We start from the raw sequence: 22696 nt of genomic DNA, 5'->3' as shown, positions 1-22696 counted from the left end.
ACTTTAACAGCTTTTGATTTCGGTCTTGTCTAAGGCGAAGTATGTCTCGTTGATGTGGAGCTAAGATGTTTGCAGGTTTAAAATTAGGCCAGTTGGTCTTGGTTCATAAGTAACTAGGACCTGGAACAGAGTGAGTAGTAGTAAATGGAAACTGGTGAGGAGGAGGATGTGCTACTAAAATCCCATATGTATCCCTTCTTACTAAATAAATAACAAAAAACCTTTTAAGTCTTTCTGTGAATGTAGCATAGGTGAAAGTTGCTGACTTATTTGACAGCTCTGGATACTGAAATCCCTATCTGCCAGTATAGCACCGACATTAGGTGTGCAAGTTTTTCCACACTGCCCCTTCTGCCCCATGTCCCAACCTTGGCCTGGAGGGACCACCAAAAGATGTAGAGGATAGTTAATTTTTTATATTTATTCAACACTGTGAACAAGGTGACAGTCAGTAGTAAGAGTGGTTGGGTGCTGGCTTTGGTGATGAGCATACCTGTCCTTGAGAAATGAACTAAGCCAACTAATTTTACATGAACCATTGGGCAGCCATCAGATGGCCATGGCTATTGACCACTTCACATCTGGGTTGGGTTTTTATCATCATCCTTGAGAGGAGACTTTGGCAGCTCATTACTAGTTCCCTGAGCAATCAAGGCCCCCATATATGCTACTTAATGCAGAGGTCATGCTGAAAACCTTGCTACATCAAATGATGATAGGATATCTGTTTCCTCTACTCTTTGGAATTTGTTATTCTGTCTGCACTATCAAACCATTTTGTATAAAAGTAATATTTCAACTAACAGATTTATTCAAGGAACAAATATATTAAAGAACCCAAATTACTGTGACATTGAGTTAACAAATCCAAGACCTTACTGTGAATCTAGGGAGAAACTCTCTTTCTATTTGACTCATAAAAGTTAAGGGAGAGTTAAAGGCCCACTTTGCATTTAGAATCTGTAAAATTCTGGGATAAGATAAGTCAATAGAATCATAGAAATTTAGGGCAGAAAGGGACCATGAGAGGTCATCAAGTCCAGCCCCCTGCACTGACGCAGGACCAAATAAACCTAGATCATCCCTAATAAGTGTTTGCTCAACCTGTTCTGGGCAATGACTTGGATCCCACAACCTGCCTTGAAAACCTATTTGAGAATTTAACTACCTTATCATTAGAAAGTTTTTCCTACAATCTAACCCAGGGGTTCTCAACCTTTTTTTTCCTGAGGTCCCCCTCAACATGCTATAAAAACTCCAGGGCCCAGCAGGGCAGTGGGGAGACTTGGGGCTCTGGGCTGGGGGTGGGGCCTCGAACATAGGCATAGTTTGACTTCTATTGGGGGTGGGGGGTAGGTGCCGACGGGGCTTGGGCCAGCTCCACACGGAAGGGTCCAGGGAGGCAGCGCCACCTCCACTCCCGACTCACCTCAGCAGACTACCCAGCCTATCTGAGTTGTGTGTGGTGGGAGTTCAGCTCAAAGAGTTTGAAAACCACTCGGGATACAGAGAGGGGGTAGCTAGGGGCTGTGTGCAGGCACGGGGGTAGCTAGGAGCTGTGTGTGGTCAGGGGGGTAGCTCGGGGTACAGGAAGGGAGTAACTAGGGGCTGTGTGCCAGGAGGGCTCCCTTGTGGTCAGTGCTCTCCAAGGGCTCTGTTGGCCACAGAGCCCAGGTCCCCCTGCCTAGGTGGCTCTTACCGGCTGCATGAGCTGAGGAGCAGCTGCAACCCCGGCACCAGCAAGAGGAGATGCAAAGCCGTGGCTGCCCGCTCCATGGCACCAGCCAGAGCAGCAGATGCCTGCCTCCGGCTTCCCGCCTCCGACATGACCAAGGGGCTGGGGGAGGAGGAAGTGAGGGTGTGTGGAGCTGTCCTTGGGACTGCTCCGCTCTGGCACTGTGAGGAGGAGGAGCAACCAGTGCTCAGGGCTTCAGCCCCATGAGTCCCGGCTTCAGCCCCGCGGTGGGGGGCCCCAGAGTTCCCGGCTTTAGCCCCGCGGTGGAGGGCACTGGGGCTCCCGGCTTCAGCCCCATGGCGGGGGAGGCCAGGACTCGGTCTCTGGGTTCCAGCCGCGGGGTTCCTTGGCCCCCCAGAAAGGGCTCAAGGCCACCCAGGGGGCCACGGACCCCCAGTTGAGAACTGCTGATGTAACCTAAATCCCCCTTGAGGCCCATTACTTCTTGTCCTACCTTCACTGGATATGGAAAATAATTGATCATCATCCTCTTTATAACAGTCTTTAACATTTTGAAGACTTTTATCAAGTCCCTCCTCAGTCTTTTTTTCTCAAGACAAAACATGCCCAGTTATTTTAACCTTTCCTCATAAGTCAAGTTTGCTTAACCTTTTATGATTTTTGTTGCTGTCCTCTGGATTCTTTTCAATTTATCTACATCTTTCCTAAAGTGTGTCGCCCAGAACTGGACACAGCACTCCTGATGAGGCTTCTCCATTACCAAGTAGAGCAGAACAATTATATCCTCTTAATACACCCCAGAATATTAGCCTTTTTTGCAACTACATCATGTTGTTTACTGATATTCAATTTGTGGTCCACTACAACCTCCAGATCCTTTGCAGCAGTACTACCATCTAGCCAGTTATTCCCCATTTTGTTCTTGATTTTTTTTTTTATCTGATTTTTTTTCCTTCCTAAGTGTAGTACTTTGCACTTGTCTTTATTGAATTTCATCTTATTGATATCAGACCAATTCTCTAATTTGTCCATTCTGATATTCTTTATAAACTACTGAAGCAGCAGTGGACTAGTAGTTAGAAATATCTGAGTTCTAATTGTGGCTCTGCCACCATCTCACTTTAGCATTTAGCAAGTCACGTAAGCTTTCTGTTTTCCCTTTGGTAAAGTGGACTATTCATATTCTGTTATGGAGCATTAATGTTTATATAGTGCTTTGAAGATGTAAATTGCTATGTAAGTGCTAATTACTTTTTCCAAAGTTGTGCAATTGCTGTATATTCTATTTAAGTAATTTGTTTGCAGTTCTCTTTTGGGAAGGAAACATTGTGGTAGCTATTTAATATAAAAAAAAACATAACTTCCAATCATTTGTCTTTCAGCTTCAGATTTGCAGCATGTACTTGCAGTCGCAAATGAAGAAGGCTTTGTTAGACTTTATGATACTGAAACCCAAAACAGTGGCAAGCAGATCTTTAGAGGTAAATGTAACGCAGAGCAAGATCTGAACTTGATATAAAAAATGGGCGTGATTTGTTAGAAGCAAAGAGTGCTTTTGCTGTGTTGACTAATACTTAAATATGGGCAGTACGTGCATTCCTTCTTTGTAATTTCCTGGCTTCTGTTTTTAAAGCAGTAGTGTGGGCATGTCCCCAGTATTGCTCTTCTAAACAAATTGTTCCATGTCGCTTTTAGCACCCGTGAAAAGCTGTTGACGACAAGCAACAAAATTTAGTCATTTGAATGTTGGATTAAAAAAAATTTTCATAGTTCTCTACAAGTGAATGTCACGCTTCAATGTGTTTCCAAGATGCCTACTTTTTGCATGGTCTGAACTAATCTTAGCTTTTGTTTTTCCTTCAGAGTGGCTGGCTCACTCAAATGCTGTCTTCGACCTTGCCTGGGTGCCTGGGGAACACAGGATTGTAAGATGACTTGTGCTCTCTGACTTTATTTTTAGTGCTCTGGTGAATGACTGCAAAGAACGACTAAATCTTTTCATTTCTTCCCCTCAAGGTTACAGCTTCAGGAGACCAGACAGCCAAGGTGTGGGACGTGAGGGCTGGTGAGCTGCTTGGCATATGTAAAGGTCATCAGTGCAGCCTCAAGTCAGTTGCTTTCTCTAAATTTGAGAAAGGTAAATGTTCATGTTTCTCTTCCCATTTTTTTTAAAGTAAATCTTAGTGCTGATGAGATCTGTGGAGGCCAAAGCTCACTGTTTGTAGCACAGGCCGTGCCTGAGTAGGCTTCCTCACACTGCCCTTCCAATGTGGCTCAATTGTGTCCAGTAGAGACCTCCTCTGGGGTGAAAGGCTGGTTAAGTTTCCAGTCCCACTCAGTTTTAGCGGTCTCTGGGCTGAAGTTGTCAACAAGGGTGTCTGTGGTGGATAGTTATACATAAGGAACTGTAACAGGGGTGGCCAAACCACAGTTTGAGCATCATGCGGCTCTTTTACATTTAAAGTGTGGCTCATGGAGCCCCCCTCGTGCTTCCCCCCGCTTCTCTGTCTACTGGATTGGGGGGGGTGGAGCTCGGGGCTTCTGCCCTGCAGCGGGGTGGTGGGGCTAGGGGCTTCTCCTCTGAGGGGAGGGGGGGTGTCGGGGCTTCAGCCCTCTAGGGTGCACCTGCCAAGGCTTGGGGCTTCAGCTGGAGCAAGGCTGATGCCCCGAGCCCCGGCGGTGCCTCCTGCGGGGCTGAAGCCCTGAAACCAGAAGGCAAGCCCGGCTCTTGAACTTCAGAAGATTGTCGTATGCGTCTCAGAGAATCAGTAGGTTTGGCCACCCCTGAACTATAGTAAGATTAGCTACTCCTGCATGAGACACCAGAAAGTGATTTAATGCTGATAACTTCTTGTCATCACTAACCTGAGCCAAATTTAAGCTATTAATGTTGGAGGTCCCCTAAGTCATTCAGTTCTCCTTGTATATTCATATGCTACTATCTTCAATTATTGCCTGTGGGTCAGTTATAATAAGGGACAAACCAACCAATCTCCTTTGCCAAACAGTACCAAGCAGCAGGCTGCCTTTCCTCAGATTCTAAATCTATCACCTTAGTAGTGAGCCTGCAGCCTTGAGATGTGGTTGCCAGGTTTAGGGCTAGGACAGGCAGATGAGGCAGGGCATTGTCACAGAGCTGGTGTCACCCTGGCTTGAGTTAATCTTCTAAAATGAACACTTGTAACTTTTTGAAGTTAATAACTATGTTTCCCTCAGCTGTCTTCTGTACTGGAGGCAGAGATGGAAACGTCATGCTCTGGGACACCAGATGCAACAAAAAAGGTAGGTGAGCTTTCAGATGTGTGTAATGGGGCTGGTGGTTTTTGTTCCATATTGGAGCTTATTCATTGGGTTGATGCAGTTCATTGCACTACAGGCAAAGCCCCTTGAACAGGACATGGATAATTTGGGGGGAAAGCTGCTTTAGTGGGAGAAAACCAAGGATCTGATTTCTCTGTATTTAATGGGTATTGCCACTTTCATGGGACTCTCAGATTTGCCTAAGTCTCTGTATTGATATGTTTTGTGGGCCATAATTACAGAAATGTAGGGCTTGAAAGGGACCTCGAGAGATCATCAAGTCCAGCCCCCTAAGATGAGGTAGGACCAAATAAGCCTCATCCCTGACAGGTGTTTGTCCAGCTATTCTTAAAAACCTCCAGTGAGTGGGATTCCACAACCTCTCTTGGAAGCCTATTTGATAGTGTAACTACCCTTATTGCTAGAAAGTTTTTCCTACTATCTAACCTAAATCCCCCTTGCCACAGATTAAGCCCATTACTTCTTGCCCTGCCTTCACTGGACATGGAGAATAATTAATCACCGTCCTTTTTATAACAGCCCTTAAAATATCAAAAGACTGTTTTCAGGTGCCCCCTTGATCTTCTTTTCTCAACACTAAACACACCCAGGTTTTTTTTTAACCTTTCCTCATAGATCAGGTTTTCTTAACCTTTTATCATTTTTGTTCTCCTCCAGATTCTTTTCAGTTTATCTACATCTTTCCTAAAGTGTGTTGTTCAGAACTGGACGCAGTACTCCAGCTGAGGCCTCTCCAATGCCAAGTAGAGTAGGACAATTACCTCCCATGCCTTACATATGACACACCTGTATGTACACCCCAGAATAGTAGCCTTTAAACTGCATGACATTGTTTACTGATATTCAATCTGTGGTCCACTATAACCCCCCATTTTGTAGTTGTATGTTCGATTTTTTTTTTCTTTCCTAAGTGCAGTACTTTGTACTTTATTGAATTTCATCTTGTTGACTTCAGACCAATTCTCCAATTTGTCAAGGTTACTTTGAATTCTAATCCTGTCCTCCAAAGTGTTTGCAATCTCTCCCTGCTCAGTGTCTTTCAACCAGTTGTACACCCACCTTTATGAACATTACATCTAGGTCACGTTTCCCTACTTTGCTTATGAGAATGTCATGTGGGACTATGTCAAAAGCCTTACTAAAATGAAGATATCTCTTGTCTTGCTTCCTCCCTATTCACTAGGCCAGAAATCATGTCCAAAAAGGAAATAAGGTTGATTTGGCCTGATTTGTTCTTACACAAATCTATGCTGGTTATTCTTTATAACACTATTATCCTCTAGGTGTTTACAAATTGATTGTTTAATAATTGGTCTGTTGTTCAGAGTTAGAGTTGCTACAAATTGTTCTCAGCAGCTGATCAGTGCTTTTGCTGTCCAGACTCTCAAGATGCCATCTGGAGGAAACAGCTCTTGGTGCATGCTGTTCTCCACGCTTCCACTGTACCCATGCTCTTGCCAATCAGTTGGGGACTTCAACTCACTGGATCAGGCCGGGGGGGGAATTGTTAGAGAAATATCCAAGACTGGAAAGGAGAGTGTGTGAGGGTTAGGGCTGTGAGCTGGTAGATGTCCTAACTGCTGTGATTACTATCAAAAGAGGAAAGATCTGATCCAAGAACTAGCTGCCCGAGATTTTACTTCACAGTTGTCTGACTCTCATGCAAGAAATGACGCCATAACATTGGTTTTAAACCTCTTCAGCACTGACACGTGGGCAAGGCACTCTCACTAAGCTGCACCATATGTGACAGAACTCAGGCTAGTTGTAGACCAGTCAGATGGCTTTGTAAGGTGCTCAGACACCATGGTGATAGGTGCAGGAGTGATGGATGAACAGAAAACTGAGTCTCCTCAATGAGATTTATCAACTTCATTGTACTTGGAACCAGACTGGAGAAAGCACTACAAATGTACTGTGGGAGCAATCCTGCACTGGACTAGATGATCAGATGTATTTCCCCTCACAATTTAGCTAACGTTAATGAAGTGCTATGTAAGTGCTAACTTTTAGAAACTTGACACACACTGTATTTAATAAACCTCATGACTGCATATTGTTAAATCAACAGGATTTAAATGTATTAAACTGATACTTCATTAGTGAAATTAATTGTAGAACTCACTGTCCTAAAGGGCTAACCATGGTTTGCACTTCACTTAATCAGGAAGAATTTAACCTATTGAAGAGTCCTGACCGTGTGGCAGCTATTGCAATATACGCTCATGTTCTTTATTTCCTGCTTCTATTCAGCATTAGAAATAATTGAAAATGCTTGTTTGCAGAGTATATGAATGAAACTAAAGGTCACTCTCAGTCACTTCCTAGAATGTATTTCCACTCTGTGTCTATTTTTATTAAAACTATGTCTGTAAATGGGAGCTAATCTAGCAGTAATAAGTGAGGCTTCCTGGAACTGTCTTTCAGATGGATTTTACAGGCAGGTGAATCAAATTGGAGGAGCCCACAACATAGTAGACAAGCAGATACTCTCCAAACCAAAGAAGAAAAAGCAGAATCTCAGAGGACTTGCCCCTTCAGTGGTAAGAATTTGGAAAGTGAAAGAAATCTAGGACTCTACTTCCCAAAATAGCATTTTGTGTTGTGGTAGCTTTGCAAAGTAATGAACAAGAGAGCATCTCAACTGGGGAGAGCTATCTAGTTTGAATGGGACAGAAATGCTGATAAACTTATATTCTTCAAAGCCTGATCTCTATCGTTGTTTTATAACTAGATGCTGTGATCAATTTGGGTCACCTGTGTGGGGAATTAACTATGAGATCCAGTTATCCTTGAGCAAATCACATGTTCTTTCCTTGCCGGGTATGCGCTTGTGTTTTTATTTTGGAGGGATCATTACTCCATTCCTAGGCTTCTAAGATTGGCTTTTTCAGGAAGCTGTTCACACTGTCATGCTTTGATATTTATAACTCATGGGAGTAAGAGTTGTGCCTATTTCATCCGCTAAATGCCATGGTGCGAGAGCTCTACTATGTCTAATCTGTGAGGAGTGTTTTCAAATCTGAGCCCAATCCCATTGACCTATGTGGGAATTCTACTTGCGGGGCACTTGCAGGATCAGAACCCGGTGTCCTAAATTGCTACTAGCACTCCTGGGCCTCCTGCCTATGGTGACTAAATTGCTGGGCAACAAAAACTTTGTGACCATGGTGGAGTCCAAGGACTGAGCCACTACTAAAGCAAGTCTGAGGCTGGTTAACGGTTTGGCAGAACTCAGAAATTGTCTGTCTGGGAGGGAGAGTGAACTGATTTCCCAAACATTCATGTTGGCCTTGAACTTTGCAGAGAATCTCTACTGACTCTGACAGAAAACAAATAGCTTTCTTTTCCTTTTAGGATTTCCAGCAGAGTGTGACAGTGGTGCTACTTCAAGATGAACACACCCTTATCTCTGCAGGAGCTGTCGATGGGTAAGGAGAGAAAGAATGGATTTTTTTCTGAGTTAATCTGAATTTTCCTCTCAGCGGCACGGGCAGAAACTGAACAGAAATTGTATGGATCCCAGTAGATTTTACATATTGCTTGAATCAGAGTAAATTGCTGGTGAACATCTGAAGTGTTACTGATTGTCCATCTAACAAAATCTAGAGTAGACAATAAGAGCCATGAATGGTTCTAACAAGAGGCAAGCTCAGGCTCTGGTATTCTGGCACGTGGGCGGATGAGATATCTTGTTTAACTGCGTAGGGAAATTCACTCTACTTGCCAATTAGAAAGGTCTCTAACAATGTTAATTTTAGATCTAAATGAGACTTGATAACATTACTTTTAAGGAAGCAATGCACTATAATAGCAATTTTTCATCTGTAGAGTTTAAAGTCCTCTACAAAGGTGGGCAGGCATTTCCCCCATGTTACAGGTGGGAAAACAGAGGCAAAGAGCAGCTAGGTGGCTTTCCCCAAATCACTTAGGGTATGTCTACACTGCAATTAAACACCTGTGGCTGGGAAGTGCCAGCTAAGTCGGGCTCAGGCTGTGAGACTGTAAAATTGTGGTGTAGATGGCTCAGGCTGGAGTCTGGGCTCTGGGACCATGTGACGGAAAGGGTCCCAAAGCTCAGGCTCCAGCCTGAGCCCAAACATCTACACCACAATTTTATAGCCCCGTGAGCCCAAGCCAACTGATGTGGGCCAGCTGTAGGTGTCTAATTGTAGTGTAGACATACCCTAGGAGGCCTTCTGACTCCAGACCAGTGCTGAGTCTGCTGGATTGCATCACCACTTCTGAATGTGTTTCTTACTCCTCCTTACTGGGAATTTAATTAGTAGGGCAAGCCATGAATTTTTTTAAAAAAAATTGGCTTGGAAAGAGCACTCTTGTAAAGGTATGTTAAAATTATGGGCCTTATGTGACTAATCTCTTTAAAAGCCTAAAAAGGTGTCCTAAAATGGGTTGTGATGGTGAACCCAAGGTATTGCTGCCATTCATGACAAGTGATTCAGTTTTCTTTCAAGCTTCATAACCAAGTACCAGGGGGATGCTGTTTTAACTGTTCTAGCACCTCCATTTTTGTTTAGGGGAAGGTGTCAGTCTACTGGGTGGAAATATTATTCTTCAGATAATGAGCTGTGGCTGGATATGTGTGAGTGTGCAGGATAAAAAAACAGAGGGTGCATTTTTGCGGTGTGAGGTCTGTTGATATATCTTGGAGTGCTAATAAACTGTCCTTCTGGTTAATATGGAGATTACCTTCTCAGGCTCTGATCCTGCAACCACCTCCATGTGGCCAGATCCCTGCACACAAGCAGAGTGCTACTGAAGTCAACAGGGCTGGGGCCCACCTGCATGGAGCTCATTGCTGGGTCAGGGCCTTCATGACAGAGAGCAAGGAAGAAGGTTGAAGGGCTTTTTCAGTATGACTGTCAAAATATCAACGCATCCTCTTTATTTTAGTTTTCATCTGAGAAAATTAACTTAGTTTTTTATCTCATTGGGTCAAATTACATCTTGATTCTCTCTGAAACCTAATTCTTGGACTGGAAAACTTCCATGCTTTAGCCTTAAATATATTATATTGGTTGCAAAAATAGAACATTCTGGAAGGTGAAAGGCAGCCAGTGACTCCACTGCCTAGCCCAGCAGTCTCAGTTGTCATTCTCTGAGCAGGCCTCTGCTCTGGTTTGCTTCAGTCATGCTGCATTTCTAGATTCACTGGATACAAGTGGTGGGGAACCATCCTCTTATTGCTGTAGAATGCTTTTATCAACTCTGTGTAGCAGGTGTAGAAGGAGATGCCTGTATCTTGAATTTCAGTGTAATCAAAGTATGGGACTTGCGCAAGAACTACACCATGTATCGGCAGGATCCGGTGCCGTTCAAGTCATTCTGCTACCCTGGGATCAGCACTCGCAAACTGGGTAAGCAATTGAATGATGTTACTCCTCAAAGTTTTAGGTTGATCTGAAAAATGATGTGAAAGAAGATGGCTTGGAGGGGTTTCATGTCTTGCGTCAGTGATTTCCAGATCTGACTGGCCTGGTTTAGCAGGACTTTTTTTTTTTTTTTAAACAGCCAGCACCATAAATTCAAGCAGAGATTTGAAAGTCAAGCTGTTTCTCCTGCTTCTGTATCATCAAACCAGTAATAATAACTCCTGTGGGCCTTTCCAGTGGGATTGCACAAAAGTAACTGGGTGGAGAACATGGTCCTGCAATTTGAACTTAGCTAACTTGGTGATGATGAATGAGCTAAAACCAAATTCAGCTCCTTCTCTCTTTGTTGTGTGGGTTCTGCAGAGCCAACAGGGGTACAACACAGTAAAACTTCTATTGGTCAGAAAGGTAAGCAGCTCTAACTCTGAATACACACAGGGAGCAGATCTATTGAATAAGAAGGTGCTATTTTTACATGGTAGCTTTCTTGACTAGAACCTCACTTTAAGGCCCAGCTTATTATAAAAATCTTGATTTTGTTTCTGCTGCTCTGCGCTTACATTGATTAAAATCCTTGTATCCTAACTCCACAAGACTAGCATACTGGATCGGACCAGTGCTCCATCTAGTTCAGTATCGTGTCTCTGACAGTACAAGTCCAGTACCAGCTGCTTCCAAACAAGATGAAAGAAATCCTGCAGCAGGTGGTTATGAAATAATCTGCACACAGGGAACGCTTTTGCCTAACCCTGGAACCCTAACTAATCAGTTAGAGGTTGACTTATGCCCTGAAGCAGGAAGTTTTGTGTTCCTTCCAAAACTCTTGGTGGTTATTTATTTAATCTTTTACTGTGTATAAATCTGGATGTTCTTGTTACCCCTGTAAATCCAATTTTACAAATGCCTGTGAGATTGCTGCTTTTGAAAGTCCGGCTTATATAGGTGAGATGGATGGTTTCTAAACTTCTCCATAAAGTCTTGGAAGAGTTCAGGGGTGAGAATATGCTGCATCAGTTCTAGGAAATTTGATCCTCCAGTCACTGTGCCCTCTGAAAAAAGAATATCCCAGTAACATCACATGTAATAGAGATGCCCAGAATTGTGCCCAGAAGCCTTCCACTTGTTGTTTTTTTGGAATTACTGGTTATGCAGAACTTCTCTTTCTGTCTCCAGGATATTCTAGTCTGGTTCTGGACTCCACTGGTACCAGTCTGTTTGCTAACTGCACAGATGACAATATTTACATGTTCAATACGACAAGTTTAAAGACCACTCCAGGTAAGAATGATACCTGTGGAAACAGTTGCCAAATGGCTAGACTGACACTATAAAATGCAGCTTCTAAGTTTCAGCCACAAGTTTGGCACCTGCTAAAATCTGGGGTCAGGATGGCTCAGGGCATTGTTAAAGGGATACAGACCTCTTCTTGCACATCTAGTTCAAGTTGGGTCCAGGTCAGTAATGAAAGTAAAGTTGATGCAAACGGATGATGATTTGGTGGCCTGTATGAAATTAGTTTGGTCTCAGCCTGGATATCCACACCGCAGAAACCACCGTCAAAACTGGCACTGTTGGTTGGCAGTTTTGGTAGAGAGTCCAAGGATGGGAAAAGTTTATTCTGTCTTTTAACCCTTGAAGACTGAAGTGCCATTTGTCCACCTACCAGGCACAATGTGGATCGTAGCAATGCAAGCTTTCCCCATCACTTGTGCCCTGTTTTGGAGGGACTGCCTGAAGGAATGAGAAGCCTACTTATTCCTTTGTATCTTCTGTGACTGCCTACAAAGAGCATCTGTTACGATATCTGTTCTTGTGATGTGCTCAGATCCATCGTGATGGAGTTGGGATAAAAACTAGGAACTGGACTGGAGTCACTAGCTCACTCAGGCCATGTCTACGCTTACCTGAGATCAACACTGCTGTGATCGATGCAGTGGGGGTTGATTTAGCGGGTCTGGTGAAGTCCTGCTAAATTGACGGTAGAGCGCTCTCTGGTCGACTCCGGTACTCCACCAGAACGAGAAGAGTAAGATATGTTGACGGGAGAGTGTCTCCCATTGACGCAGCGTAGTGTAGACACCACAGAAAGTTGACCTAAGCTACGTTGGCTTCAGTTACATTATTCACATAGCTGGAGTAGTGTAACTTAGGTCAATTTACAACGGTAGTGTAGACAAGGCCTCAGAGACCACAGCTACCAGATTAGGAATACTTGGCTTCTGGTCATTACCCCTGTAAAGCACACTTTAACCAGTGAACTCAGGGTTGAAATGCCCCATGCTCTAGTGCCATCTCTGAACTCTAAAGTTACATTAAGTCTTAATGTATGAGGAGAAAAAATGCATGTGGTCTGATGATAAATTGTCTCCAAAGATCTTAAGACATTACCATTCTGAGTTGAGTTTTTATAACAGTCCCCAGAACACTCCTACACTGTATGAGGTCTTCAGCAGAGATCCAGGCTATCTTTTCAGATGGCTTTGGCTGTGCCTCTGTGACCTTTGTGCTAACACAATGATTAATGAATTGTGATGCACAGAGTTGCTTCTGTCAGAGACAGACAAATGCTTCACTGCAATAAGCAGTGACACTTCTTACTAGATGTAGCCCAGTCAATGGCATTGTTTTAGAATTTCCAGAGACTTTTCTTAGTCACTCAGCCAATGGAACTCAAAAGAACAAGGAAGGGGAAGGGAAGAGAATCTCCTTCAGGAAGACAGCCCAGTGAGAATGCTTCCAGAGCTGAGCAGTAGTGTCAGTTCTCAATGTTACCAGATTAGCTGCTGATGTCAAATATGCTATTTCTCAGCTCTGGAAGCATTTTCACCAGGCTGCCTTCCTGCCTCTTCAACCGCACAGCACAGGAGAAACCTAAGAATGGCAAGCCTGGCCACTTGGAGAAGAGAAATCACAGATCAGATTTCTGTGCTAATAAACGTGAAGCTTTGCATCCGAGGGGAGGAAACAAACAGTACAGATGGGGAGGGAGGGGTTAACTAACCAGAAACATCACCATCATGTTAATTTATCTTCAGTTTGTCTCTATACAACCATCCTTAGGTCTTGTTTGTTTAAATAGCAGTCACTTCTGTAGGGAGGGCGTAAGATTGGGAGGCTGGGTGAGGTGTCTAGAAGGATCTTTTATTTTATTTTTTCCCCATACTGTGGAACAGAAAGTCTGAGTTTTAGTAATATTTGCTGTGCAGCCCTAGGCAAGTCATTCCACTTTTCTGTCTCCATTTCCCATTTAGTGTTTAAAATGGAGATGTTGACACTGATTACTATCCCCGAGGAAGATTAATTAGATAATGTCTATATAGAGCCTTGAACTCATTCTATTCTATACAAAAACTAATTTATTATTCCTGTATAAGGTTTATAGATAGAGCTGGGCACATTTCTTCAGTTGAATAGTAAATTCACAGAAAAATGCAGTTTCAGGGAGACTATTCCTGAATTAATGTGGAATTCAGCAAATAGTTTTGGCCACGTAAAAAATGGGGGGTGGAGAATGGAAAAAGTCAGCTGTTCCTTTCAAGATTTCATTTCAAAATGAACTGGTTCAAACTGACATTTTGTTTTGAAATGATGGTTCCACTCGACCCGAACAAAATTTGTTTGGTTTTTATGTTTTGGTCAAAATCTGAAAAAAATCCGTTTTGGTGTAAAACGAAACACATTTTTGGGGCATTTTTCAGTTCAGCCACAAAATCAATTATTCACTCAGCGCTAGTCCTAGAGGGACAGGACAGTCTCCAGTCTGGCTTTTGATTTTAGTCACTAGCTTCTATTGACTTCTATGTAATGACGGATCAGCATTAGGAGGCAAATCTTGATTCATATTATTGGTTGCAAAACATTTCACTTTTGTTTCAAAGAATTCTCAGCCAAACAGAATGTGTCCATCCTATTCTGAGCCCTGCAGAGGGCAGCAGACTCTTGCAGATTCACTTCAATAACTAGAAAACCAGCAGGGTCTGCTGTTGCTTTTCTCTTTGTAGCTCGGTCTGAATCAATTCTGTTCCCTTTTAATTTGGAGGAGGAAGTGGGGAAATGGCTCCTCAGTAGGATCTGTCCCTGTTGCCAGTGTGCAGGCTCACGCTGCATCCTGTCACTCTGAACACTGCATTGAAACAAAAGCTGGCAAGAGCCACAGGATCCAGCCGGGTGTGGTGACCTTTGTAAATGCAAGTTCATGAAATACTCCAAATACAAACAAACTTCCTTGAAATAGAAACTGTAAGTGGTTTCCCTGCTAAACTGCTACTCTAGGTTCTTACTGTATTGCTGCTGTAAATCAGACACCACTACGTTCACAGTTCACTTCCTAGCTCTGTATGCCAGTGTTGGCAGAGGGCCTCAGTCACGTATCATGCTAAATTCGGTAACTTGCCCTTTCTACCTTGATAAGAAGCCTGGGTGTAGAGTAGCCGAGTGCTCTAGATCTGTGTGCTGCTCCCGTGTTGGCTGCTGGAACTTCCGGTTCTTGGCATACCAAGGATTGCAGCTATTCAGGGCAGTAGTTTCATGGCTTAATAGTTCAGGTGAGGTGTTACTGAGACTTTAAAAATAGGCAAGCGACCAGTGTCTCTGAGCCAGCACATATTCTCCTTAAGAAATAAAGCACTGGCAGGAAGAAGGGGGAGGAGCAAATGTCTCCTCCACTGTTTCAGTAGAAGCCAGGTCTTAGCTAACAACAATTACTGGGGTCCCCATTCTTTTGGGGGTGGTGGGGAGAGTTGCACTCATGGCTCTGAGAATAGGAGACAAAGAGGCTGACTGAGGGGCCTGGGCTGGGCCCAGAGGAGGTCCTTGCCTGGAGCTGTCACACGGGAAGGAGAGGATTTAACAAAGCTATTAGATGACTGCACCACTGTGCTGTGCAGGGGTCAGTTTATAGCAAAAGGGAATGGTGCCTCCTGCTAGCTAGTGGATGAAACTTCGGGCCCTAAAGCAAGGGAGTCTGTATAACCACTGCCTTTTGAGCTATGTGAACAGGCAGGAAAAGCCTGTAATGTCAGCCCTAGTTGTGTAATCAGCTGAACTACAGAATTATGTTCTGAGTTTATTTATTTTTATTACTTTTTTTGTCTCAGTGGCAGTCTTCAATGGACACCAGAATTCCACCTTTTATGTCAAGTCTAGCACTAGCCCAGATGACCAGTTCCTGGTTAGCGGCTCAAGCGACCAGAGTGCCTACATCTGGAAGGTGAGACACTTGAAAGAAACCCAGACACAAAGCCCCAACCTGACGGCCCAGAATTGTTCTGTTTTCTCCTTTTGTTTGCTTTCCACATTCACATAGTGAATGGAGATGAGTGGGGAGGAGGGGTCCCATTTAAAGCAGCACAGGCTTAGTTCCTGGCATGTTGTGCCCAAAGTATACAGCTGTCAAACCTGAATGTAACTATTAATGTAAAACAGAGCTAACCTCCTGCCACCACTATGTCTCTCATCACTGCTGATTATTGTAAGTTGCTGATCTTAATCTGGTTTTAATGGGCATTAAAATCTTCTTTCTGTTTATTCAGCAGCTATGACAGGTAGAAGGTTCTTGGTTCATATTTAGCAGCGGTGCACATTAGAGGAGTCTAACAGCTTAATTGTTTTAAGGGGCACTTTTTCCCCCCAGTTCATAAGCTCTTGGTTCAGACATAGCTTTTTCTCATGCTTAATTTGCAATAGTTAAAGCCTTTGTATTATGGCAAGGGCTCAGCCAGAGCCTTCAGCAAAATTCCGAAATGCTGGCTGACAGCTGAGGAGCTTAGTCACTTGGCATCTCTAGCTGACGTGTAGGAAATGCAAATGTCACCATGTTAATAGCAGGGCCTTCAAAATGAGAGAAGTTCTGTTCCCCGCTGTGTCGTGTGGGGAGGGATTGTGGAGTTTCATCCACGCAGGAACGTGGATAAGAGAGGCATTCTCAGACAAAGAGACAAATGGGTACAATCTTTAGGTGACTGTTTGTGTAACTCTTCAGATTATGCTGTTTAATGCTGCAATGAATCCTGGCTGGGGTGTTTTTCAATACCATACTACTGTTCCTGGGGTAAAGTTTGAGGCATATTGATTGTAAGAGCAGGAAATCAGTGAATTTGGAATCCTGTGTCTGAACTGGCCACAAGACTTTTTTTCTCAATCTTAGAATTGTTATTGCTGTCTCCATTTTACATTAGCACCATTGGCCTAAACTCAGCCACTCTCATGCAGGAAGCTCCTGCCATTTCTGATCAGTATTGCTGGTTTGCAGGGTAGACTTTTTGCGCGCACACACCTCACCCCTGTATATTTATAGTTCTCTTACTTGGATTTCCTTATCCTGGCAGCTGCCCTGTGGTGGTAGATTTCAATAGATAGGAACCTATTTAAGTACAACCATGTAGTGAGAGGGGGTTGCTGAGATCACTACTACCCTAACCACAACTTAATCCACATTAGGGTGAATCTTCACTTTTATCTCTAATATTGTGTTCCATGCCCAAACCCTTTGCCAACTCCCCTCCCCCAAGTAACCCTTTCATGGCACTGTGCAACCTCTACACTGTCTTCTGTTGCTCAGAGGCAAAATTCATCCCCTTACAGGGGATAAGAGAGAGCTATTTAAATGTGGCTCACCTGACCTATATCCAGTCAGCCAATCTGCTTCAAACACACTTGCATGAGCACTTCTGAATTCCTTGGTTTAGTTATATTCACTACCAAATGATGTATTTGATGTGATGCTTTCACTCCTGCCCACCCCTAACTTAACATGTACCTTCTACTATCAGGCACTGGCAAAGTCAGCTGTCCGAAAATTGAACCTGCCCTGCTTTCCCAGCCTGCTCTCTTTTCACGATGGGTTTGGAAATAAAAGCAAAGTTAGGAGTGCAGAGTATGTACGACGGCAGCCTTGGCTCAGGCTCGTAGCCATTTTGGGTCTGAGAGAAGCGTTCTTGTAAGGTTCGTGGCTGCTTCTTTAGGAGTAGCAGCGCCGCAGTGATGTGTTTGCTTTCATAGCAAAACTAATAGGTATCCCCTTAGGCTTATCCACGCCAGGCCCTTCAGTGGTTCATAATGTACCAGGCTTATCCAGCAAACCAGCTGTGTGATCTTGCATTGCACATTTCAAGTCCATGTTTTTAAAAAGGTTCACTGGAAACTATGCTGGGAATGGCACAGGAATATTTAAGGGCTTCATAAAATTCAGAAAAAAATGGATTTAAAATCCATCTGTTTATTTTTATAAGATTCCCAGTGCTATAGCATGTGGATGCCAAACATTAATTAAAACAAATATACGAAGGGTGGTCAGGTGACCATTATTATGTTAACCCTGTGGCTACTTTATGTAGTGGTAACGTTCTCTACACTGACAATCGAAAACTTATCACAAATCCGACCTACTCAGATTCCTTCCTGTGCCCAGAAGGCTGCCAGACTTTATTGATTTTGATGTAAATATACTACTGGGATGATCAGTGCCATAGATAATATATGGTCAGCTGCTCTGAGAAGCATACAAGTGAACTGCCAACAGAGACAAAGTTTACCCTCGTATTTTCAAACTGGGAGGGGGTTCTGAGAAGAGGCGCTGTCTGTGCAAATTCAGAGGTAGGTAAAAGGTAATTTAATGAGGACATTGTCCACCCAAGACATTTCCAGGAGACTCTTGATTAGTAGTGGGATGTTGTACCTAGGTCAGGAAATGCCATGGACAGAGGTTATTGCTGACCAGACAAGGAGCACCTTGTGGTTCCATGTTTCAGCATGTGACATCACTTGCATGTAGGGAGCACTTCAAGAAAAGTAACTGCTGGTCCAGTAATCAGTTGCATCTGTAAGAACCCCTGCATTCAGCTTAGCATTAGGGGTAGGGGTGGAAAGTATTTATTTTAAAATGGACATCTGACTTTGAACCACTAACTAACCAGGAACAGGAAGAAACTTCCTTTACAGCCAGGTGGTTCCCTAACTGTACTTTTCTTTGAACCATCTGGTACTGGCCACTGTCAGAGCAGACAGGATACCAGATTAGGAGGACCCTTGGTCTGACTTAGTGTCACACTTCATATGTTCCTGTGTAGTCTGATGTGTACATAATATAAGACATATCCTGAATCCCAATAGATAGCCAATTGCCTATCAGTTTTTATACTTGTATGTACATTTTGACATCCTAATGACATAATAAAACATGGGGGGCAAAGCACCTGCGATGCTGATTTAACCAGAACCCAAAGGATACAGCATCAACAACTTAGTTTGTACTCTGTTCCTCCCTCCCCCCTCAAACCCATTCAGATACAAATGCCTTGATCCTCATCTCACTCGCACTGGTGGAAAATATGTACAGCTTCATCAATGTCAGTTAAATTATATCAGTGTGAAAAGAGTACGGGAGCAGAATCTGGCCCAGTGAGAATAATTCTCTCCTTTCACCCTCTTGTCAGTAGTCAAGGATTATTAAATGTCTTGCTACACGCAATAAAAATCTATTAAATGTAAACTAAGGTGTTCTCTGTACCAAGAACTCCTTCAGTTTATTCCTTAAATGGGATTTTAGTTTCCATGGTATTGCATGTTTTGGCAGAGAAGGTTATATTCTCAACAGAGCATTTAATAGATATTTAGTCAAGTGGTTGCCTCCACCATGCCACACACATACTTAAAAAAAAGCCTGCTATGAACCATTTAGTTCAGACAAACTTTAAATACTCTACTTAAGAATCTTAACTACAGCTTTTCAGGCTGCCATGGCAAGAAATAAAAGTTTGACAAGAAAAGGAAATTGATCAAGAAACTAGAAGCCCTCCCTGATATTTTGCATTTATCTTTGTAAATCTGTGTATAAAACCACCTTTTCCCACTTGCTAAAGAATCTATTAAATTTACTTAGTCATCAGTGCAAATCCCACATCTAATGTCACATCGCTACTGGTGACTCATAACTTCAGGAAACCTGCTGAAAGTCTGCAAAATAAAAAGAACCTTAAATCTGATTTCTTGCTCTTGCTTGGTTGTGGCAGGGCTAATATTAGCCTCAGCTAAGTCAGTCTCTGGTTAATGGCTGGTCTCACGAGGTGTGATAAAGATTGGGTGCTGTCGTAGGTCAGGATAAAGATGTATCAAATAGGGGTTCAGTTTCAAAGATGTATCAGATTGGGGTTCCGTTTAATCAGTGTGTGTACTGTATCGTCTCATAACCTTTTTTTTAAAGGAACCTTGACGGTGTTATCTTATTATAAAGTTAATTATAGGTTAGCTGGCTGTAAGACACACTGGAACTTGCCAACTACATGAACAACTAGCTCTGAAGCAAGTAGTAAACTACCAAATTCTGCTTCTTTTTGAAGTAGGTCTTGGGTTTAAGACTTCCTGTTGCTTTATAAACGTCACCTTCTACTCAGCATAGAATCTGAGTAGGCAAACTTGCTTCCAACAGGAGCTACTGGAACCTTAAATGGACCATGCTATTCAATGTAGCAATGTGCTTGTGCAAGGCGCTGGATTGACATCCCTGGAGACAAGTCCTATGTATAGCAGAGAGTCCTGTGCAAGTTTTCCCAGGCACTGTCAATACACTCCATCCTGACCCAGCTGCTTCACCTCTAGGAGCGAAATGCTAATTTGTTCTTAGAGCTTATTCAGTTCCTTGCCTTTCTGCCAAGACGGCCAACAGGGTACTAATTGTGAGGGTGTGTTTTTTAGATGTGGCTGTCAAGTCCATGAGGAACTGGACTGAGGCCACCAACTTATTTCACATAGACTACTCAGTAACTGTCAGACAGTAACTACTTTTACTCAAGTCATCGGTGTGAAATTGATTTCTCCCCTGCTTTGAGCCATTCAGTTCTTTGTGGAGCATTGTTTTCAATAAATGCAGAGAGACTGTGCTGAATTCTTGGGAATAAGTGATACCTTCCAAGATACAGTAGAACCTCAGAGTTACAAACACCTCGGGAATGGAGGTTGTTCGTAACTCTGAAATGTTCATAACTCTGAACAAAACGTTATGGTTGTTCTTTCAAAAGTTTACAACTGAACATTACTTAATACAGCTTTGAAACTTTACTATGCTGCTTTTAACCATCTTAATTTAAATGAAACAAGCACAGAAACAGTTTCCTTACCTTGTCAAATCTTTTTTTAAACTTTCCCTTTATTTTTGGTAGTTTATTTTTAACAGAGTACTATACGGTATTTCCTTTTTTTTTTTGGTCTCTGCAGGTGCCTGATTGTGTACTTCTGGTTCCAAATGAGGTGTATGGTTGCCAGTCAGTTCGTAACTTTGGTGTTCGTAACTCTGAAGTTCTACCATACTTAGGAATGGAGGATAGGCTTGTGACTAAAGTACAGGCATTAAGGAGATCTGTGTTCTCTTCTCAACTCTGCCACAGACCTTCAAGCATGACCTTAAGCAGGCAATTCTAATCTCTTTGTGCCTGAGATCTATATAAAATGGGGAAAATACTTGCATACCTCGGAGGGTGTTGGGAAGCTTATTTCATTGTAGAGTGTTTTGAGATCCTTGATGAAAGACACCATAGTATTCTACATCAGCAGAGTGGAGCCTTCCTTAATGATGCTTTTGATGCAGAAATCCAACTGATTTTAAATTGTGGATTGTTTTTTTAGATTTCTGAGCCCCATCTTCCTCCCATGATGCTCCTTGGTCACTCTCAAGAGGTTACCTCCGTTGCCTGGTGTCCTTCAGACTTCACTAAGGTTAGTTTCTAGAAAAACTGTGTTTTGGAATCTCCTGTGAAACCAATGAATGAAGGACCAGATGTGACCACGATAGTGTTTGTTTTACAAAACTTGAGGGGGGTGTTTTGACCGGCAACGGAATCTTCTCTGTATGGAAAGCCTTGTTGAAAAGAGAATGGCATAGATGAACTGGCTTGCTACACTCTTCCCTTCACATAGAGTTAGAGCTAATCGGAAATGTTTTCATGAAAATTCCTAAGACGGTTTAGTGCTGTGAGTTTAAAGTCTAGATAATTTTTTTCATTTTTTGAAATATTCCACAGAATTTTTTTTAAAAATCAGAATTTTCAATTATTTTTCATTTTTAAAAAGTTTTCTATTTTGATAAACGCTACCAAATGACTAAGCCAACCAGTCAAAATTGGTGATTACTTTAAAAAAAAAAAATTCTGCAAACAAAAAAGCCATAAATGGTAAACAAAAGTTTTCAGTGAGAAATGGAAAATTTTAAAAAAATAAAAATATTTTTTTGCAAAAATGTATGATTTTTGGGAGGGAGGCCATTTTTTGTGGTATCAAGCCACATTGCCCACACTACATTTTCAACCAAATCCTCAAGTGCAACTTGGAAAAGTCTGTTCCTCGAAATGTATGAAATCCTTTCCTGATGGAAATTGTTATGCTAACAAATAGGTTGATAATTGATTAAGCTAAATGTTATAGTGCCAAAATTTGAAGCCATTTCTTCAAGGTCTTCATATACTGAGTTTTGTTGATGTCTTCTGCTGTCTGTCCACTGATATATTTGCAAGTCTAGTGCAGAGCAGTGAGAGCTTTAGTGGGAGGATGGAAAGAACATTAATGTCTGTTCTTTCAATAAGCCATATTGAGTCTGTCAACATAACTTCTAATTCAATGCTAAATCCAAGAGCTTCACTGTCCTGGACCATATCTTAACAAAAACGCAAGGGTCAGCGTTAGTGGTTCCCCCATATGGCCATCACTGGAGGGGAGGGAATTGTTGGCATGGGGAGTAGGGTTAAGAGACCAGTCTAGCTCCAAATCAGGAATAAGCCCCTCCCGCAGCTATGATATCCGAGGAGTCCCATAGGGTTTCTTGCTGGCGGTTTCAGTTGCCCCTCTGCCCACCATTGTTAATCAGCTAGTTTCTCTAGGCATCACAGTAGGCCCTCAAGAGGGATTTGAATTAGGATCAGGTAGTGGCTTTGCAGACAGGCTCAAGAAATACTTTCCAGTTGTAGGGGTGGCATAGGAATTGCAGTGCTGGATCAGACCTATGTTCCATCAAGTCCAGTATCCTGACCATAGTAGCATGGGAGAAGAAAACAAACAGGGCATTAAAATCTGGGCCAATGTAAAAGAAGTCAAAGGCAGTTCAGAAAGGAGTAGTGGTTAGGCAGGTACTCGAATGCAACGACAAGAAACTTGAAGTTGATGCAGAGGAGATGAGGAGCCAATGGAAAGACTGGAAGAGGCGAGTGATGTGGTCTGAACCCCAGGCAAGGAAGACAAGCCTACCAGCAGAGTTTTGTAGAGCTGATGTTGGTGTTGGGGAGGCCAGGGGAAAAGCATCTTG

The 22696-nt window shown here is 42.8% G+C and overlaps 1 protein-coding gene across 1 annotated transcript in view; it reads left to right on the top strand.

Moving 5' to 3' along the window:
- DTL (denticleless E3 ubiquitin protein ligase homolog) overlaps positions 1-22696 on the top strand; it is a 32197-nt gene that overhangs the window by 1197 nt on the left and 8304 nt on the right. The window contains exons 3-12 of the mRNA XM_065401619.1: positions 3079-3177; positions 3560-3621; positions 3713-3833; positions 4913-4978; positions 7445-7560; positions 8375-8448; positions 10292-10395; positions 11584-11688; positions 15507-15619; positions 21028-21117. Of these exons, the coding sequence (XP_065257691.1) occupies positions 3079-3177; positions 3560-3621; positions 3713-3833; positions 4913-4978; positions 7445-7560; positions 8375-8448; positions 10292-10395; positions 11584-11688; positions 15507-15619; positions 21028-21117 (950 nt within the window). The remainder of the gene's footprint in view (positions 1-3078; positions 3178-3559; positions 3622-3712; positions 3834-4912; positions 4979-7444; positions 7561-8374; positions 8449-10291; positions 10396-11583; positions 11689-15506; positions 15620-21027; positions 21118-22696) is intronic.

This window comes from Emys orbicularis, chromosome 3 (genome assembly GCF_028017835.1).
Source record: "Emys orbicularis isolate rEmyOrb1 chromosome 3, rEmyOrb1.hap1, whole genome shotgun sequence".
Lineage (NCBI taxonomy): Eukaryota > Metazoa > Chordata > Testudines > Emydidae > Emys > Emys orbicularis.
Note: the sequence above shows the minus strand (reverse complement) of the source record. Positions and strands in the feature narration are given on the sequence as shown.